The 16,631-nt window shown below is 39.8% G+C and overlaps 1 protein-coding gene across 4 annotated transcripts in view; it reads right to left on the bottom strand.

The window, feature by feature from the left end:
- GPC5 (glypican 5) overlaps positions 1-16,631 on the bottom strand; it is a 1,490,288-nt gene that overhangs the window by 1,146,146 nt on the left and 327,511 nt on the right. For all 4 annotated transcript variants that reach the window (XM_043891977.1, XM_043891978.1, XM_043891979.1 and 1 more), the window contains exon 4: positions 12,448-12,581. In XM_043891977.1, coding sequence (XP_043747912.1) covers positions 12,448-12,581 — 134 coding nt within the window. The remainder of the gene's footprint in view (positions 1-12,447; positions 12,582-16,631) is intronic.

Below are 16,631 nucleotides of genomic sequence, written 5' to 3'. Positions count from 1 at the left end.
GCATGAGATGGCCAAAGTATTGGAGTTTCAGCTTCAGCATCAGTTCTTCCAATGAACACCCAGGATGTATCTCCTTTAGGATAGACTGGTTGGATCTCCTTGTAGTCCAAGGGGCTCTCAAGAGTCTTCTCCAACACCACAGTTCAAAAGCATTAATTCTTTGGCTGTCAGCTTTCTTCACAGTCCAACTCTCACATCCATACATGACTACCACATAGCCTTGACTAGACAGACCTTTGTTGGCAAAGTAATGGCTCTGCTTTTTAATATGCTATCTAGGTTGGTCATAACTTTCCTTCCAAGGAGTAAGTGTCTTTTAATTTCATGGCTGCAGTCACCATCTGCAGTGATTCTGGAGCCCAAAAAAATAAAGTCTGACACGGTTTCCGCTGTTCCCCCATCTATTTCACATGAGGTGAGGGGACCAGATGCCATGATCTTAGTTTTCTGAATGTTGAGCTTTAAGCCAACTTTTTCACTCTCCTCTTTCACTTTCATCAAGAAGCTTTTCAGTTCCTCTTCACTTCCTGCCATAAGGGTGGTGTCATCTGCATATCTGATGTTATTGATATTTCTCCAGGCAATCTTGATTCCAGCTTGTGCTTCTTTCAGCCCAGCATTTCTCATGATGTACTCTGCATATAAGTTAAATAAGCAGGTTGACAATATACACCTTGATGTATTCCTTTTCCTGTTTGGAACCAGTCTGTTGTTCCATGAAGCACAGCAGCTGCAACAGACCTCGCAGAAGCGCAGCTGAGAGGAGCTACCCCACTTCTGCCTTAGTTCACATTTATGCTGCATTTCGGCCATTCTGCCATTGCAGAAAATGAAGAGAAACTAGGGTGAAAGAAGAGAATGAAAAACCAGGCTTAAAATTCAACATTCACAAAATGAAAATCATGGCATCTGGTTCCATCACTTCATGGCAAAAAGATGGGGGAAAATGGAAACAGTGATAGACTTTATTTTCTTGGGCTCTGAGATCACTGTAGAGGGTAACTGCAGCCATGAAATTAAAAGATGCCTGCTCCTTGGAAGAAAAGCTATGACCAACCCAGACAGCATATTGAAAACCAGAGACATCACTTTGCCAACAAAGGTCCATATAGTCAAAGCTATAGTTTTTATAGTAGTCATGTATGGATATGAGAGTTGGACTATAGAGAAGTCTGAGTGCCAAAGGACCTGCAGAACCTGTAAGTGCTTTTGAACTACGGTGCTGGAGAAGACTCTTGAGAGCCCCTTGGACTACAAGGAGATCCAACCAGTCAATCCTAAAGGAAATCAACTCTGAATATTCACTGGAAGGACTGATGCTCAAGCTGAAGCTCCAATACTTTGGCCACCTGATGATAAGTGCTGACTCACTGAAAAAGACCCTGATGCTGGGAAAGATTGAAGGCAGGAGGAGAAGGGGAAGACATAGGATGAAATAGTTGGATGGCATCACAGACTCAATGGACATGAGTTTGAGCAAACTCTGGGAGATAATCAAGAACAGAGAAACCTGGTGTGCTGCAGTCCACGGAGTCACGAAGAGTTGGACACAGATGAGCGACTGAACAACAATATCCCACATTTATTTTAGGAACTTTTTCAGATGTGTCTAGGTCAGATCTCCTAGAGGCAGTACCTGAGACAGTGATGTGGATGCAGGGGATTCACTGAGGGACTGCTCTTAAGAGAGAGGCAATAGCAGTTAAGCAGTGATATCGGTTCATCTTCAGTCAGATCCCACAAGGAGAGCTGCAGCATGAATTTCACTACATATTTGTTCCCACCACCTCGAGCAAAGGCAAGCCTTGTATCCCCCTGTGTAGATTAGTCATTGCCTGCAAGCTGTCACCAAGGGGGTGAGGTGGGTGGGAGTTCACCTCCTTCATCTAGGTGGGTGAGGTGGTATGACAGCCACCCTTCAGGATGATCCCCAGTAATTTTTCCTTCCTGCCTCTGTGTAGTCCCCTTCCACATGGATAGAACTGACCTGTAGAATCTTTAGAATATTGCAAAAATGACTATGTGGGACTTGGAGGCCAGATCATAAAAGACTCAGCAGCTTCTGTCTTACTTTCTCTTAGACTGCTTGCACTGAGGGAAACCAGCCACAACGTAGGGAGAAAACTGAAGCAGTTCTGTGCAGAAGTCATTGTGACAAAAAAACAAGTCCCTGGGCTTCCCTGGTGGCTCAGTGGTAAAGAATTTGCCTGCCAATGCAGAAGACACAGGTTCGATCCTTGATCCAGGACGATTCCACATGCTGCGAAACAACTAAGTCCGCGTAGCACCACTATTGAGCCCGTGGCTCTAGATCCTGTGCTCCTCAACAAGAGAAGTCACTGCAGTGAGAAGCCCTTGCACCACCAGAGAGTAGGCTCCCCATAGCTAGAGACAAGCCTGTTCAGCAATGAAGACTCAGCGCAGCCTAAAATAAATACATTAAAAAAAAAAAAAATGAAGTCTCCTGCCAACAGCCATGTGAGTGAGCTGTCTTCGGAGATAATCACTCCAGTCCAACTCAAGCCTTCAAACTGACTGCAGCCCCAGCTGACAGAAGGCTCCTGTGTGTTGAGGGCAATGCCCCAGATAATAAGGCAGCTGTGCATCATCAGCCAGGACACAGTGGCCAGGAAGCAGGTAAAATGACCAGGGAAAGGGATGCGAACAGGGCATCAGAAACATTCACGGCCTTAGTTACCTTTCACGTTAGATGTTTCCATCAAACCCTTCATGCTACTTAATGGAATACCATGTCACAAACGTAACTGTGGCTTGGGCATTTACAGTTTTTAAAATGTAGCTGGCAACAACCTGAAGTTCTAGACCTACTGAAAATATTCCTGAAAAATGAAGGTAGGTTCAAACAACAGCTGAGAGAACTCATCACTAGTGATGAGCAATGAGAGATGAGTACTCAGGCAAAATACCTCTGGATGAACCCGTGGGACTAACCAAAGCACCAGAGAGAATATGTGAGTGATTACAGGTGAATAGTGACTACTCAGGGCTCCCCTGGTAGCTCAGAGGGTAAAGAACCTGCCTGTAATGCAGGAGACTCCAGTTCAGTTCCTGGGTTGGGAAGATCCCCTGGAGAAGGGATAGGCTACCCACTCCAGTATTCTTGGGCTTCCCTGGTGGCTCAGATGGTAAAGAATCTGCCTACAATGTGGGAGGCCTGGGTTCAATTCCTGGGTTGGGAAGATGCCCTGGAGAAGGGAACAGCTTCTGGCCTGGAGAATCTCCATGGACAGAGCCAGTGGGCCACAGTCCACGTGTTCACAGAGTCAGGCATGACTGAGTGACTAAGCACAGCACAACACTGACCACTCAAAGACAAAATAACAGAAGGTCTTGGTGGTTGTTAAAATGTTGGTAGAAATAAGATTCGTTGACAAAAATAGCACAAATCCTAGTAAGAGAGTAAGTGTTAGTCACTCAGTCATGCCCAACTCTTTGCGACCCCATTGACTGCAGCCCACCAGGCTCCACTGTCCATGAGATTTTCCAGGCAAGGATACTGGAGTGGGATGCTATTACCTTCTCCAGGGGCTCTTCCCAACCCAGGGATAGAATCCGGGTCTCCTGTACTGCAGGCAGATTCTTTACCGACTGAGCTACAAGGGAAGCCACAGTAAGAGTTGATGGAGTGAAACTGCTCTGAGGTGCTTATATTGTTCGACAAAGTGGTAAAACTTTTCATTAAAATAGAAGGTAAAAATTAAAAGTGCACACTGTGATCTCTACGACAACCATTCAAAGAAGAATAAAGAAACACAAATCTAAAAAGCTATTAAGACAAAAAATAATAAATACCAGCTAAACTCAAAAGAAAACAAGAGAAACCAACAAAATATTGTAAAGCAATTATCCTCCAATTAAAAATAAATGAATTTTTAAAGAGAGAAAATAACCAAGACAAGAAGGTACATGTTTACCAAAAAAAAAAAAAAAGAAGGAAAGAAAGAAGAAATTAAAAAAAAATAGTGTAAAGGGAAAACAGATAAAAAGATGATAGCCTTAAAACCAACTATTACTTCAGTATATTACATGTCACTGTAAAACACTGTAGAACCAACCTAATATTGAGTCATTTATATTAAGGACAAAACAGAGATGGTCCGCGCAGATGTATAAAGGAAACTTAACCTAACCTTACAGGAATTGACAGCTCTTTTCATGAATTGGGAGAGGACACCAGCCAATCCCCCAAACACCAAGTCTTTTCAGGCCATCTCTGAACTTCCTGCTCCCCTAATTCAGTTACCCTAATCCAAATAAGAAAGAAGACCAGTAGGCAACCAATTAGCTGAAAAAAAAACAAATAATCTCCATATTTATCCATAAAATCCTCTAGTCTGTTAGCAACTCAAAACTCACTGCTCCCATAGCCTTGAGTTTCCAGTTTTGCAGGATGCAATTCTTGTAATAAACTCCTCTTTCTGCCTTTTTTTCTTAATTCAGTACAGAGCTTGCTTTTTGACACCATGGACTAAATGTGCTAAGTCACTTCAGTCACAGCCAACTCTGTGCAACCCCGTGGACTGTAGCCAGCAAGGCTCCTCTGTCCATGGGTTTCTCCAGGCAGCAATACTGGAGTGGGTTGCCATGCCCTTCTCCATGGGATCTTCCCCACTCAATCACTCACAAGTGATTGAACCTGTGTCTCCTACGTCTTCTGCACTGGCAGTCGGATTCCTTACAACCAGCACTGCCTGGGAAGCCCAAGGGCAAAAGGGCCAATCTGCAAACTTGAGGCCTGATGGCAGCCTGTCACCCGGGGGCAGAGGATGCTGAGAACTTGCCTGTAGGAGGCTGGAGAGCCATGGGGTCAAGATCTCGCAGGGCCTGTCAAGTCTTGGCCAAAACATCTCACTTAAAAAACAAAAACTTAACCATTGTTTAGTAAATACTGTTGGCTACCTAACCTCAAAGAGATCAAATTAGTTATGTCAAAAATGGTTATATAAATATAACCTCAAAAGAATTATTTGAATAATGAAAAATATATAAATTAAACTCTTTCTCTGTCACAAAGACCTCAAAATATACATGTTTTAAGTCATGTGCCATAAATCTACCATAATTTTAAACAACAGAATTTTTTTTGACAAGATATGCCAATTAAGAAACTAAATCTAAATTATAACAATGTAATTTTAAAAGACTATGGCTTATTTAGGGCTTCTCCTGTGGCTCAGCAGTTAAGAATATGCCTGCAGTGCAGGAGCGGCAGGAAACACAGCTTCAGCCCCCGGGTTGGGAAGATCCCCTGGAGGGCGTGGCAACTGCTCCAGTATTCTTGCCTGTAGATTTCCAAGGACAGAGGAGCCTGGTGGGCTACAATCCAAGGGGTCGCAAAGAATCAGACACGACTGAGGTGACTTAGCAGCAACAGCAGCATGACTTCTTTATACATAAAAATAGTTTCAAAGTTTTAGTAAATAAAATAGTGTTTATTTTCATTTACAGGGTAAGAGTGTCAAAGACACTGCTGCATTTTACAAACTATATCAGATATAAGCAAGTTTCCCAGGGATACCTCCCAGGAAGGTGGACTCTAGTGTATATGAGTTTCACCAGGTACAGCAAGCCTCTTGCCAGAATGGCTGTAACAGGGCACCATTGATGATCCACAGAGACAAGTCAGTCCCATGAACAGACTGGCCATTGGAAATGGGACACCAAAAAGTAGCCATATACAGCACTATAAACATATCTTTGACTGAATCAATCTTTGCATTCACTATAACTTTCATCAAAACTCAAGATTAGAAAATATATTTGAAAAAATAAATTCCACAAACATCTAAGAAAATTTTGTAAAAGAGTAAATAGGAGAGCTCAGAAGATTAACAAAATCTTTAAGAGCAAAAGAAAAAAATAGAAAATAAAAACAGGAAACAGCAATTTCATAGACAGCTTAAAACAGGTCAGTGTATCTTTGGGAACTTTGAATTAGTATGAATCTTTTTTAAAAATTAGTGAGAAAAGGAAAATGATAGATTGTTTTAGAGCATCCCTTAAAATCTGCCTCAGAATTGAAAACTTAAGTTGGAACTTTACATCATATATGGCATATATAAAGATGCAGTCTCTGCGAATATCAATGTGAGAAACAAAACTATACTACTAGTATGAAAAACAGAATATATATTTTTCAATTGATGCAGGAAAGACATTTTTATACAAGAAAACATATTTCATAAATTTAAGAACTTTTTTTTTACTTTTTAACTTAAAAAAAATTTTTTTCCATTTATTTTTATTAGTTGGAGGCTAATTACTTTACAATATTATAGTGGTTTTTGTCATACATTGACATGAATCAGCCATGGATTTACATGTATTCCCCATCCCGATCCCCCCCTCCCACCTCCCTCTCCACCAGATTCCTCTGGGTCTTCCCAGTGCACCAGACCCAAGCACTTGTCTCATGCATCCAGTTAAGAACTTTTAACAAAGATCACCTTAGACTAAATTACCCATAAACTCATTTTTGTAACATTTAACTGAAATATCATCTTAGATAGAACATGTTTTCACAGTTTAAAACTAATGAACAATATACAGAATATAAAAAGAAACTCCTACAAATGGATAAATTAAATTTTCAAAGGAATCTTGTAGGAAATTGAACAAACAGAAAAAAGGAAATTCAGAGAAGAAAGAAAAACAGAATTGTAGAAAATGATTAAAATTTTAAAACTATATTAGTTTGTATTAGTTAACTTACATAATTAAACTTTATTTGTTAACATATGAGCAATAAGAAACTAGCTCACCCATGAAATAAGAGTGGCATGTGAATTAACAAAAAAAGATAGTGCCAAAAAAAAAAATCCTTGGAAATTAAAAAATGTCATTTTATTTAACACAAGAAATGGCCATCCTAACCCTCATGAGTTGAGTAAACTCTGGGAGTTGGTGATGGACAGGGAGGCCTGGCATGCTGCGATTCATGGGGTCGCAAAGAGTCGGACATGACTGAGCGACTGAACTGAACTGAACTGAACCCTCATCTAAGCCTCCATATGCTTTCACTATAGTAATAGTAAGGCTGGGTTCTCCTGAGAAGATCCTTGCACAAGTCCAACCTTTAAATAGCATAAATCTTCCTTCACGTCTTCCCTAAAGGGACCTGTGGCCTTTTTGCTTCCCAGGAATACATACCAGCTCTCAGTTAACTATAATCCTAAAGACCCAGAATGCCATTCTACTCTCTCTATTTGACTGGGGCTTACAGAGGTCAAAGGGAGTTTAAATTTTAGGCTCATATTGGGCCAAGTGAGTCCACAGAAGTTTGTCTATTTCACATTTCAGAATATGTTTTTAGAAGACACACAGTCCCCATACTGGTTCCTCAACTCATGGAGCAAGGGCCAAACTGAAGTCCCTAAACCTACCTCTTGTACAGAAATAGTAAAACAAAGGACTATCATATCTGTACTGGTTCTGATACCAATTCCAGTAGAGAACTGGTGTAAGAGAGGATACCAATTGGTAGAGAGGAAGTAGAGGACTCCACACCAGCAAAAGTGATTTTTCCACAGCAGCAGGGTGTCTGAAAATCCACCTCAATTCTGACAGTATATACTCAGAAATGGCATCAGATTCCACAAGTTAACACTTCAGCCCTACAAGACGGTGCCCCCTACTATCACACACACATACACACACACTTCAGATGGCAGTCTCAAGTCCAGGTTATCACCTGTACTTCTGACCAACTGGCTGTAAATCACATGTTCCATGACCTCCTCCCCTCCTGGGTTTGATTAATTTTCTAGAGCAGCTCACAGAACTCCAAGAAATGTTTTACTTACTAGGTCAGCAGTTTATTATAAAAGGATATGGCTCTGGAACAGCCAGATGGAAGAGGACACAGGGCAAGGTACTGGAGGATGGAACATACAGCTTCTTTTCACTCTCTCCTGGCAGGCCATTCACCCAGCAGTTCCAGGTACTCACCAGCCAGGATGCTCTCCAAAGCACCTTCTTTGGGGTTTTACAGAGGCTTCATTACACAGCTGTGATTGATTAACTCATTGGACACTGGCAATTGAGTCAACCCTGTGACCCCTTCCCCCTCACCAGAAGTTGGAAAGTGAGACTAAAAGTTTGAACCTTCAGCAGTTTCCCTGCTGGTCCAGTGGCTAAGATTCTGTACTTCCACTGCAGAGGGTGTGGGTTCTACTCCTGGTCAGGGACTAAAATCTCACATGCTACTCAGCCAAAAAACTAAAAGTAAAAAAGAGAGAGAGAGAGCTTTGTGTTTTAAAAGTTCCAACCTTCTAATCACATGCTGACTTTCCAGATAGCCAGCCCCCATACTTAGGTGGGGTCCAAAAGTCACCTCATTAGGATAACAAAAAACATCATTCTGCTTTCATCACTTAGGAAGATCCAAGCATTTTAGTAGTTCTATGTCACAAATGGTGTCAAAGAACAAATATATATTTCTTACCTTATATCACACTATCACAATGCTTAGGAAATTGCTCAGTTTAGGGTCATGAAGCCAGGAAAAGTGTAATAATGGTGATCCTAACACCTCACCACTGACTTCACTTGCTCGGCCGGTCTGTGCACATGGGGTGGCCATGGAGAAAGGTTGGATTATCATAACCAGAGTCAGAGTGACTCCCATTACATACTCCTTCCCATGTGTTGTTTGCTAGAGCAAATCAAAACATGTCCTGCCACCTGCTATCCAGCTAATGATTTGACAAATGCTCTTCTCTCCTTACCAATTAGTAAGGACAATTAGAAACATTTCACTTTCAGCTGGCAAGAACAGTCACTCTTAGACCTCAAGACAATTCTCCCACTACATGACAGACAAGAGCCACAGTCATCTAGACATCCTACAGGACACCAAGCTGATAATCAAATATTGATCACATTATCCTAGATAACTTAGAAGACAAGTGAATGACTCTGATGGGGAAAATATTGACATTTTGAGTGCTTGACAATTCAGCAGGGTTTCTAAATGTCTAGCAGTCTAAATCTAACTGGGATATTCTTCTAATTTAAAAGGCAAATCTCTGCACAGATAACCTAGGGCACAGGAAGAAGCACAGAAACTTTTGGACCCCTTTGCATGTTCGAGAAAACATATTACACACATATTACAACATAGCATGCTGCTATAACTCATTTATAAAATATTACCAAGCTGCTCCGACGTTCAGTCCAGATGACCTAGTTCATCTATTCAATGGTAACCGATGCACTGGTGGTAAATAAACATGTTCTGCAGAGACTCCTGAAAGCCCCATTAGAAGAATCAAGTAAAGACATCAAGAGTTTTGGAGTAAAGTCATTTTTTTTTCTTTTATTGAACACTATTTTTGGTTAGTTGGTTGACTGGTCAGTTGGTGGATCTTTCACTCAGTATGTTGGTCAACTGATTGGTTTACAGCTGTTCTCTGACAGAAACTGCACATTTGACCATAAGCCAGCAAGTGATTCTGAGACCTGAGATGCCCATGAGGAGCTAAGTGCTATCTGATCTGCCAGGCTGTAAGATCAGGCTTGTGTTGAAGCAATATAACATCAAGGGGAAGTGAACTACTGGAAATCAAGCTCAAGCAGATGGAAAAAGCACAAGATGCCTGGAAGGTAGCCCAGACTCACTAAGCACCTATTCCTATGCTGCCCCCCCCCCACTTCAATCACAATTTATGACCTCATGCGGAAAGATCAGTTGATGAAAGGTAAATAAAATTCAGGTTGTGAAAGGAAAATCAAAATGGTATTTCCAAGAGAGCTTTCTAAAATGGAGCCAGGAGTCTGCTGAGGAAGTGTGATGTATGCATATTTCAGCCTGGATGGAATCTGACCTTTGACCACATATTGTCTTAATATAGGCACCCAAAATATCTGCCCAATGATACTCACCTCATCCTTACCCCAAATAACTTGTGACAGACTATCCACTCATTGAGCCCTAAAATAAAATAGAATTGAATCCTGAAATAGTCCTTAAGGAGATTTCCTTTCTTTCATCAGAATCAATCATAATTATTTCCAGACAACTTTAACAACCTTGGTGGCTTTTGTCTTCATAAGCCCCTGACTCTTTGCCAACCTTCAACAGTTTCATCCAAATCTGTGTCTCTGGAATTGCAATTCCTAAGAGCAAAATAAACTCTTTTCTTATTTGCAGCCTTCTGCATTGTTTGGTTAAAAAGTCTACCTTACAATAAGAAAGGATAAATAAAATTCAGGTCTAGTTAATGGATGCTGCTCTCTACTGAATCACTGCAGTTGTGTCGGACTCCTTGCAACCCAATGAACTATAGCCCACCAGGCTCCTCTGTCCACAGGATTCCAGGCAAGGATACTGGAGTGGATTGCCATGCCCTCCTCCAGGGGATCTTCCCAACCAAGGGATCAAACCCACTTCTCTTATGTATCTCCAATTGGCAAGTGGGTTCTTTACCATTAGCGCCACCTGGGAAGCCCCTATTTATGGATAAGTCTGCAGAGTATATAGGCCTCAAGCAGAAATATACTATCACAGCAATTAAGTTCCATTCAGGAGTGGCAATAAAAATGTGTAAAAATCAATGCTAAGTAGGCTCAAGTGCAGGACCTCTGGTTGTTCAAGAAATTAACCTATTATGAGCTTATGCTTATTCATAGGAAATGGCTAATGGTGACTGACCAGTCAAGGGTATAGGAACAGAGAGTTTGAAAGACTGGTGACATAGAGGTCTACTCAATGATCAGGATAGATTCTTATAAAACTTTCGATTTCAATAAGCCCCCTCACTGTTCCTGAGTCATTTTGTAATATTTCACCTGCATGGTCTTAGTTTGCAAGGGAATAAAACATGTTAAGTACTGGGTTTGGTCTTGGTTTTCCAGTATCAAGGTCATTTTGGTGGTGAAACTGCCATAACCTTTAGGAACTTAAGATCTTCCTTACATGGGTTTTACTATAAGAACCACCATAGCCAAAGCATGTGGTGCTGATGGTTTAGCGGCTAAGTAGTGTTCAACTCTCTGCAACCCCGTGGACTGTAGCCCACCAGACCCCTCTGTCCATGGGATTTCCCAGGCAAGAATACTGGAGTGGGTTGTCATTTCCCTCTCCAGGCGGTATTCTCAAGCCAGGGATAGAGCCTGTGTCTCCTGCGTGGCAGGCGGGTTCTTTACTACTGAGCCACCTGGAAGCCCAACCAATGCATACGAATTTCTCAAATGCAAGAAATGACTACTGATCACTATAAATACTAAAACTGAAAAAAGAAAACTAGCCCCCCCCCAAAAAATCACAGCTACTTTACATGCAAACATTGTGCTAACTGTATTGATACTGTAGCACATAGCCAGCAATAACTCAGTTCTTTATCCCTTGCTTATAACCCAACTGAGGAGAGGATGAGGCAAGTAAGAGCACTATTCCAAAAGGAAATAAACTGATTTACATTACAGAGAGTAAATCTATGTAAAATACTAGATTCTCCAAAAGGCATTGTTAGAAATAATTGTTTGAATTAATAAACAAATACATAATTCTGACTTTCAGTTCAATTAAAAACTACTGAGAAACTAATATTTGCCATTGTACTGGTCAACTGAATACCAAAACAAATGTTTCCTCCAGTATTAAACAGTTTTTAGTTTAATCACCAATTAAGCAAACGGGTACTAATGAAGGCTTTAACAAGTAAAATTAATGATGGGCACAGTATAGAAATGTGAGTTACAGAAGCAAGCCACTAAATCAATGCTTATAATTTTGAGTCAACAGATAGCAATTTTCAGCATTCAAGATAAAAGGTATTGACATTATTTTCTTTTAACAGATACCTAACATTCAGTAACAGTTATCACATCATTTATATGAATACTCTTTGTCTTGCATTCTGTCCAATATAGTAGTCATTAGTTACATGTAAAACTTTAACTAAAATTAATTGAAATTATGTAACATTAAAAATTCAATCCTCAGTCACACTACTGCTGCTGCACTAGCCACATTTAATTTTTTTTTTTTTGTGGTAAGATCACTTACCTACCATGAGATCTACCCTCTTTATAAATTCTGAAGTATATAACTCAATGTTGTTTACCACAAGGAGGGGGAGTCACTATTCAATGGGCATAGTTTCAATTAAGCAAGATGACTAAGTGTTACAGACTGCTGTACCACACTGTACACTGGCCACATTTGCAGTGTACCATGATCATATGTGTGTGAGGCAGGCCATATCGTGTTATAAAAAATATCCCTCATCTTAGGGATTTTGGTCTTCTGAGTTGAACCCGTCTTCCTAGTTAACAGAATAGGAGGAAGCACGGAATTTTAAAGGTAATTAATGTTGATCTTTTGTTTCTTCATTAGTGTATTTTGTTCTACTTAATTGAAAACATTCCATTCTGTTGTAAAATTAATGGCTTACTTTCTTTCTGGTTGTAAAACAAATGTCTTACTTTCTTCTGTTGGCAAGTGTCTCTTCACCGTTTCTTATAGAGATCTTCATTCCATGCTTCTCTTTGCTTCCATCAAAAGAACAACGGGGGCTTTGTGTGGGTGTTCTGACTGGACGGCCACAAATCTTATTTACCTTTTAAATAGAAAATATTAAAGACAGTTAGAAACCATGCTCCAGCCTTTCTGAGAATGCAATTTTTGCCAGAGTTTAAAGCAATGACATATTCTTACTTACACCACGGTATTAACCTTTAAGACATACAAAGTTTGCTAATTTTTAAAGTAGAGGGAATCAAATTATCTATATAAAATGGCAATCATAATAAGTTAATGCTATACACATTTATACAGTTTGCATGTATGCAAATGCAAAATACATGAATAAAATATATATATGAAAAATCAGAGAACTGCATTAATAAACTAGCCTGCTTGTATAAATAAAACTATTTAACCAAAGTAGATATTATTTATGGTTTATATTCATATCAATGACTAATCACATACCTGTACTGTTTCTTAATAAAGTAATTCACTATTGAACATGTGGTCCAGTTCTATGTGAGTTCTAAGGGAAGTTTTCTTCTTAAAATCTTTCTTAGAAAAAGCAATAAATATGCTTATATGAGATTTCATTTTGTAATAGTTGCATATCTTCTTCCTCATTCTAGTTTGAATTCAAGGGAGTTATTCATGGTTTCTTTTAAAAAAATTACTTATAGAACTGAAAATTTTATTTTTTAATATTCAGTTCAGTCGCTCAGTCATGTCCGACTCTTTGCGACCCCATGAATTGCACCACACCAGGCCTCCCTGTCCATCACCAACTCCCGGAGTTTACTCAAACTCATGTCCATCCAGTCGGTGATGACATCCAGCCATCTCATCCTCTGTCGTCCCCTTCTCCTCCTGCCCCAACCCCTCCCAGCATCAGGGTCTTTTCCAATGAGTCAACTCTTCGCATGAGGTGGCCAAAGTATTGGAGTTTCAGCTTCAGCATCAGCCCTTCCAGTGAACACCCAGGACTTACTTATCTAATAAAGATTCATATAACTTATGAAATTATCAGTGAAAATTAAGTAATTAATTGGACACACTATCATGTAAAGCATCAAAAAAAAATTCACAAGATACCTTATACATTCAAAAAGGCATAGTAGTATATAGTTAAAAATACATAAAAGCATTGCCTCTGGATCAAGAGACTTTGGTTCTTGTCCTAATATTCCCTTCTTCATTGCTGAGATCTTGATAACAGTGACAGACCTTTATAGAACTTGATTCTCTTATATGTAATATGAAGAACTTAGAATAAATTATTCAAAAGTTCTCTTAAAGTGTAAATTTTAAAAAATTTTTCATGAATGAGCATTAAAGCAGTTATGTATCACCTCACTTATTTAAACCATAATTATTTTGTTTCAGTATATGCAAAGATCATGCAGTAGATGTTATAGGAGACAAAAGATTAGAAATTGAATTTTCCCTAAAAGAGCTGACAGTTTAGAATGAAAGAAAAAAAATCCACCCATACATCAAAATGCACATGTAACTTAGAACAAATCCTTGCCTTACCAGGCTCCAGCCCACCCTGCCAATGCAAAAACTTCAAAAATCCTGAAAAAAGCCCTTGCCCATGCTTGGTTTCACTCCAGTCCTCCTGCCAAAGCCATTGGGCACACATGGTCAGCATAGGGATACTCCCAGACAAGACCTTACCTTCAAGAGCAGGAGAGGCAATTATTTCACCTAAATTATAGAGACAAACAAAAAAAAAAAAGCCAAACAAAATGAGAAGACAGAGAAATATATTCCAAATGAAAGCACAAGATAAAACCCCAGAACAACAACAAAAAAAACCCTCTAATAAAATGGAGAAGAGTAATTTACTTAATAGAATGTTTGAAGTTACATTCCTAAAAAAGATCACCAAACACAGGAGAGGGCTAGGGGAACACAATGAGAATTTCAACAAAGAAACTGAAAATGTAAAACAAATATTATATGTAATATACACAAATATATGTACATACACACACATACAGACCTCATGGTAAGCAAAAAACTGAAATGGATCAGTTCAGTTCAGTTGCTCAGTCATGTCCGATTCTGTGACTCCATGGACTGCAGCATGCCAGGCTTCCCTGTCCATCACCAAATCCTGGAGTTTACTCAAACTCGTGTCCATTGAGTTGGTGATGCCATCCAACCTTCTCATCCTCTGTCGTCCCCTTCTCTTCCTGCCCTCAATCTTTCCCAGCATTAGGATCTTTTCAAATGAGTCACTTCTTCACATCAGGTGGCCAAAGTATTGGAGTTGCAGCTTCAGCATCAGTCCTTCCAATGAATATCCAGGACTAATTTTCTTTAGGATGGACTGGTTGAATCTCCTTGCAGTCCAAGGGACTCTTAAAGAGTCTTCTCCAATACCACAGTTCAAAAGCATCAATTATTCAGCGCTCAGCTTTCTTTATAGTCCAACTCTCACATCCATACATGACTACAGGAAAAACATAGCTTTGACTAGACAGACCTTTGTTTACAAAGTAATGTCTCTGCTTTTTAATATGCTGTCTAGGTTGGCCATAACTTTCCTTCCAAGGAGTAAGCGTCTTTTAATTTCATGGCTGCAGTGTCACTATCTGCAGTGATTTTGGAGCCCCCCAAAATAAAGTTTCTCACTGTTTCCACTGTTTCCCCATCTATTTGCCATGAAGTGATGGGACCAGATGTCATGATCTTAGTTTTCTGAATGTTGAGTTTTAAGCCAACTTTTTCACTCTCCTCTTTCACTTTCATCAAGAGGCCCTTTAGTTCTTCTTCCCTTTCTGCCATAAGGGTGATGTCATCTGCATATCTGAGGTTATTGATATTTCTCCCAGCAGTCTTGATTCCAGCTTGTGCTTCATCCAGCCTGGCATTTCTCATGATGTACCCTGCATATAAGTTAAATAAGCAGGGTGACAATATACAGCCTTGACATACTCCTTTTCCTATTTGGAACCAGTCTGTTGTTCCATGTCCAGTCCTAACTGTTGCTTCCGGACCTGCATACAAATTTCTCAAGAGATAGGTCAGGTGGTCTGGTATTCCCAACTCTTGAAGAATTTTCCACAGTTTGCTATGACCCACACAGTCAAAGGCTTTGGCATAGTCAATAAAGAAGAAATAGATGTTTTTTCTGGAACTCTCTTGCTTTTTCGATGATCCAACATATGTTGGCAATTTGATCTCAGGTTCCTTTGCCTTTTCTAAATCCAGCTTGAACATCTGGAAGTTCACAGTTCACATATCATTAAAGCCTGGCTTGGAGAGTTTTGAGCTTTACTCTGCTAGCACGTGAGATGAGTGCAATTGTGTAGTAGTTTGAGCATTCTTTGGCATTGCCTTTCTTTGGGATTAGAATGAAAACTGACCTTTTCCAGTCCTGTGGTTACTGTTGAGTTTTCCAAATTTGCTGGCATATTGAGAATAGCACTTTCACAGCATCATTGTTTAGGATTTGAAAGAGCTCAACTGGAATTCTATCACCTCCACTAGCTTTGTTGGTAGTAATGCTTTCTAAGGTCCACTTGACTTTGCACTCTAGGATGTCTGGCTCTAGGTGATTAACCATGATTATTTGGGTTGTGAAGATCTTTTTTGTATAGCTCTTTTGTGTATTCTTGCCACCTCTTCTTTATATCTTCTGCTTCTGTTAGGTCCATATCATTTCTGTCCTTTATTCTGCCCATCTTTGCATGAAATGTTCCCTTGGTATCTCTAATTTTCTTGAAGAGATGTCTAGTCTTTCCCATTCTATTGTTTTCCTCTATCTCTTTGCACTGATCACTGAGGAAGGCTTTCTTATCTCTCCTTGCTATTTATTGGAACTTTTTGGCATTCAAATGGGTATCTTTCCTTTTCTCCTTTGCTTTTCACTAATCTTCTTTTCATAGCTATTTATAAGGCCTCCTCAGACAGTCATTTTGCTTTTTTGCATTTCTTTTTCTTGGGGATGGTCTTGATCCCTGTTTCCTGTACAATGCCATGAACCTCCGTCCATAGTTCATCAGGCACTCTGTCTATCAGATCTAGTCCCTTGAGTCTATTTGTCACTTCCACTGTATAATCATAAGGGATTTGAATTAGATCAAACCTGAATGGTCTAGTGATTTTCACTACGTTCTTCAATTTAAGTCTG

The sequence above is a fragment of the Cervus elaphus genome, chromosome 30, assembly GCF_910594005.1.
Source record: "Cervus elaphus chromosome 30, mCerEla1.1, whole genome shotgun sequence".
In the NCBI taxonomy this organism is placed as follows: Eukaryota; Metazoa; Chordata; class Mammalia; order Artiodactyla; family Cervidae; genus Cervus; species Cervus elaphus.
The sequence above is the reverse complement of the archived record's forward strand: the minus strand, read 5'-3'. Positions and strand labels throughout refer to the sequence as shown.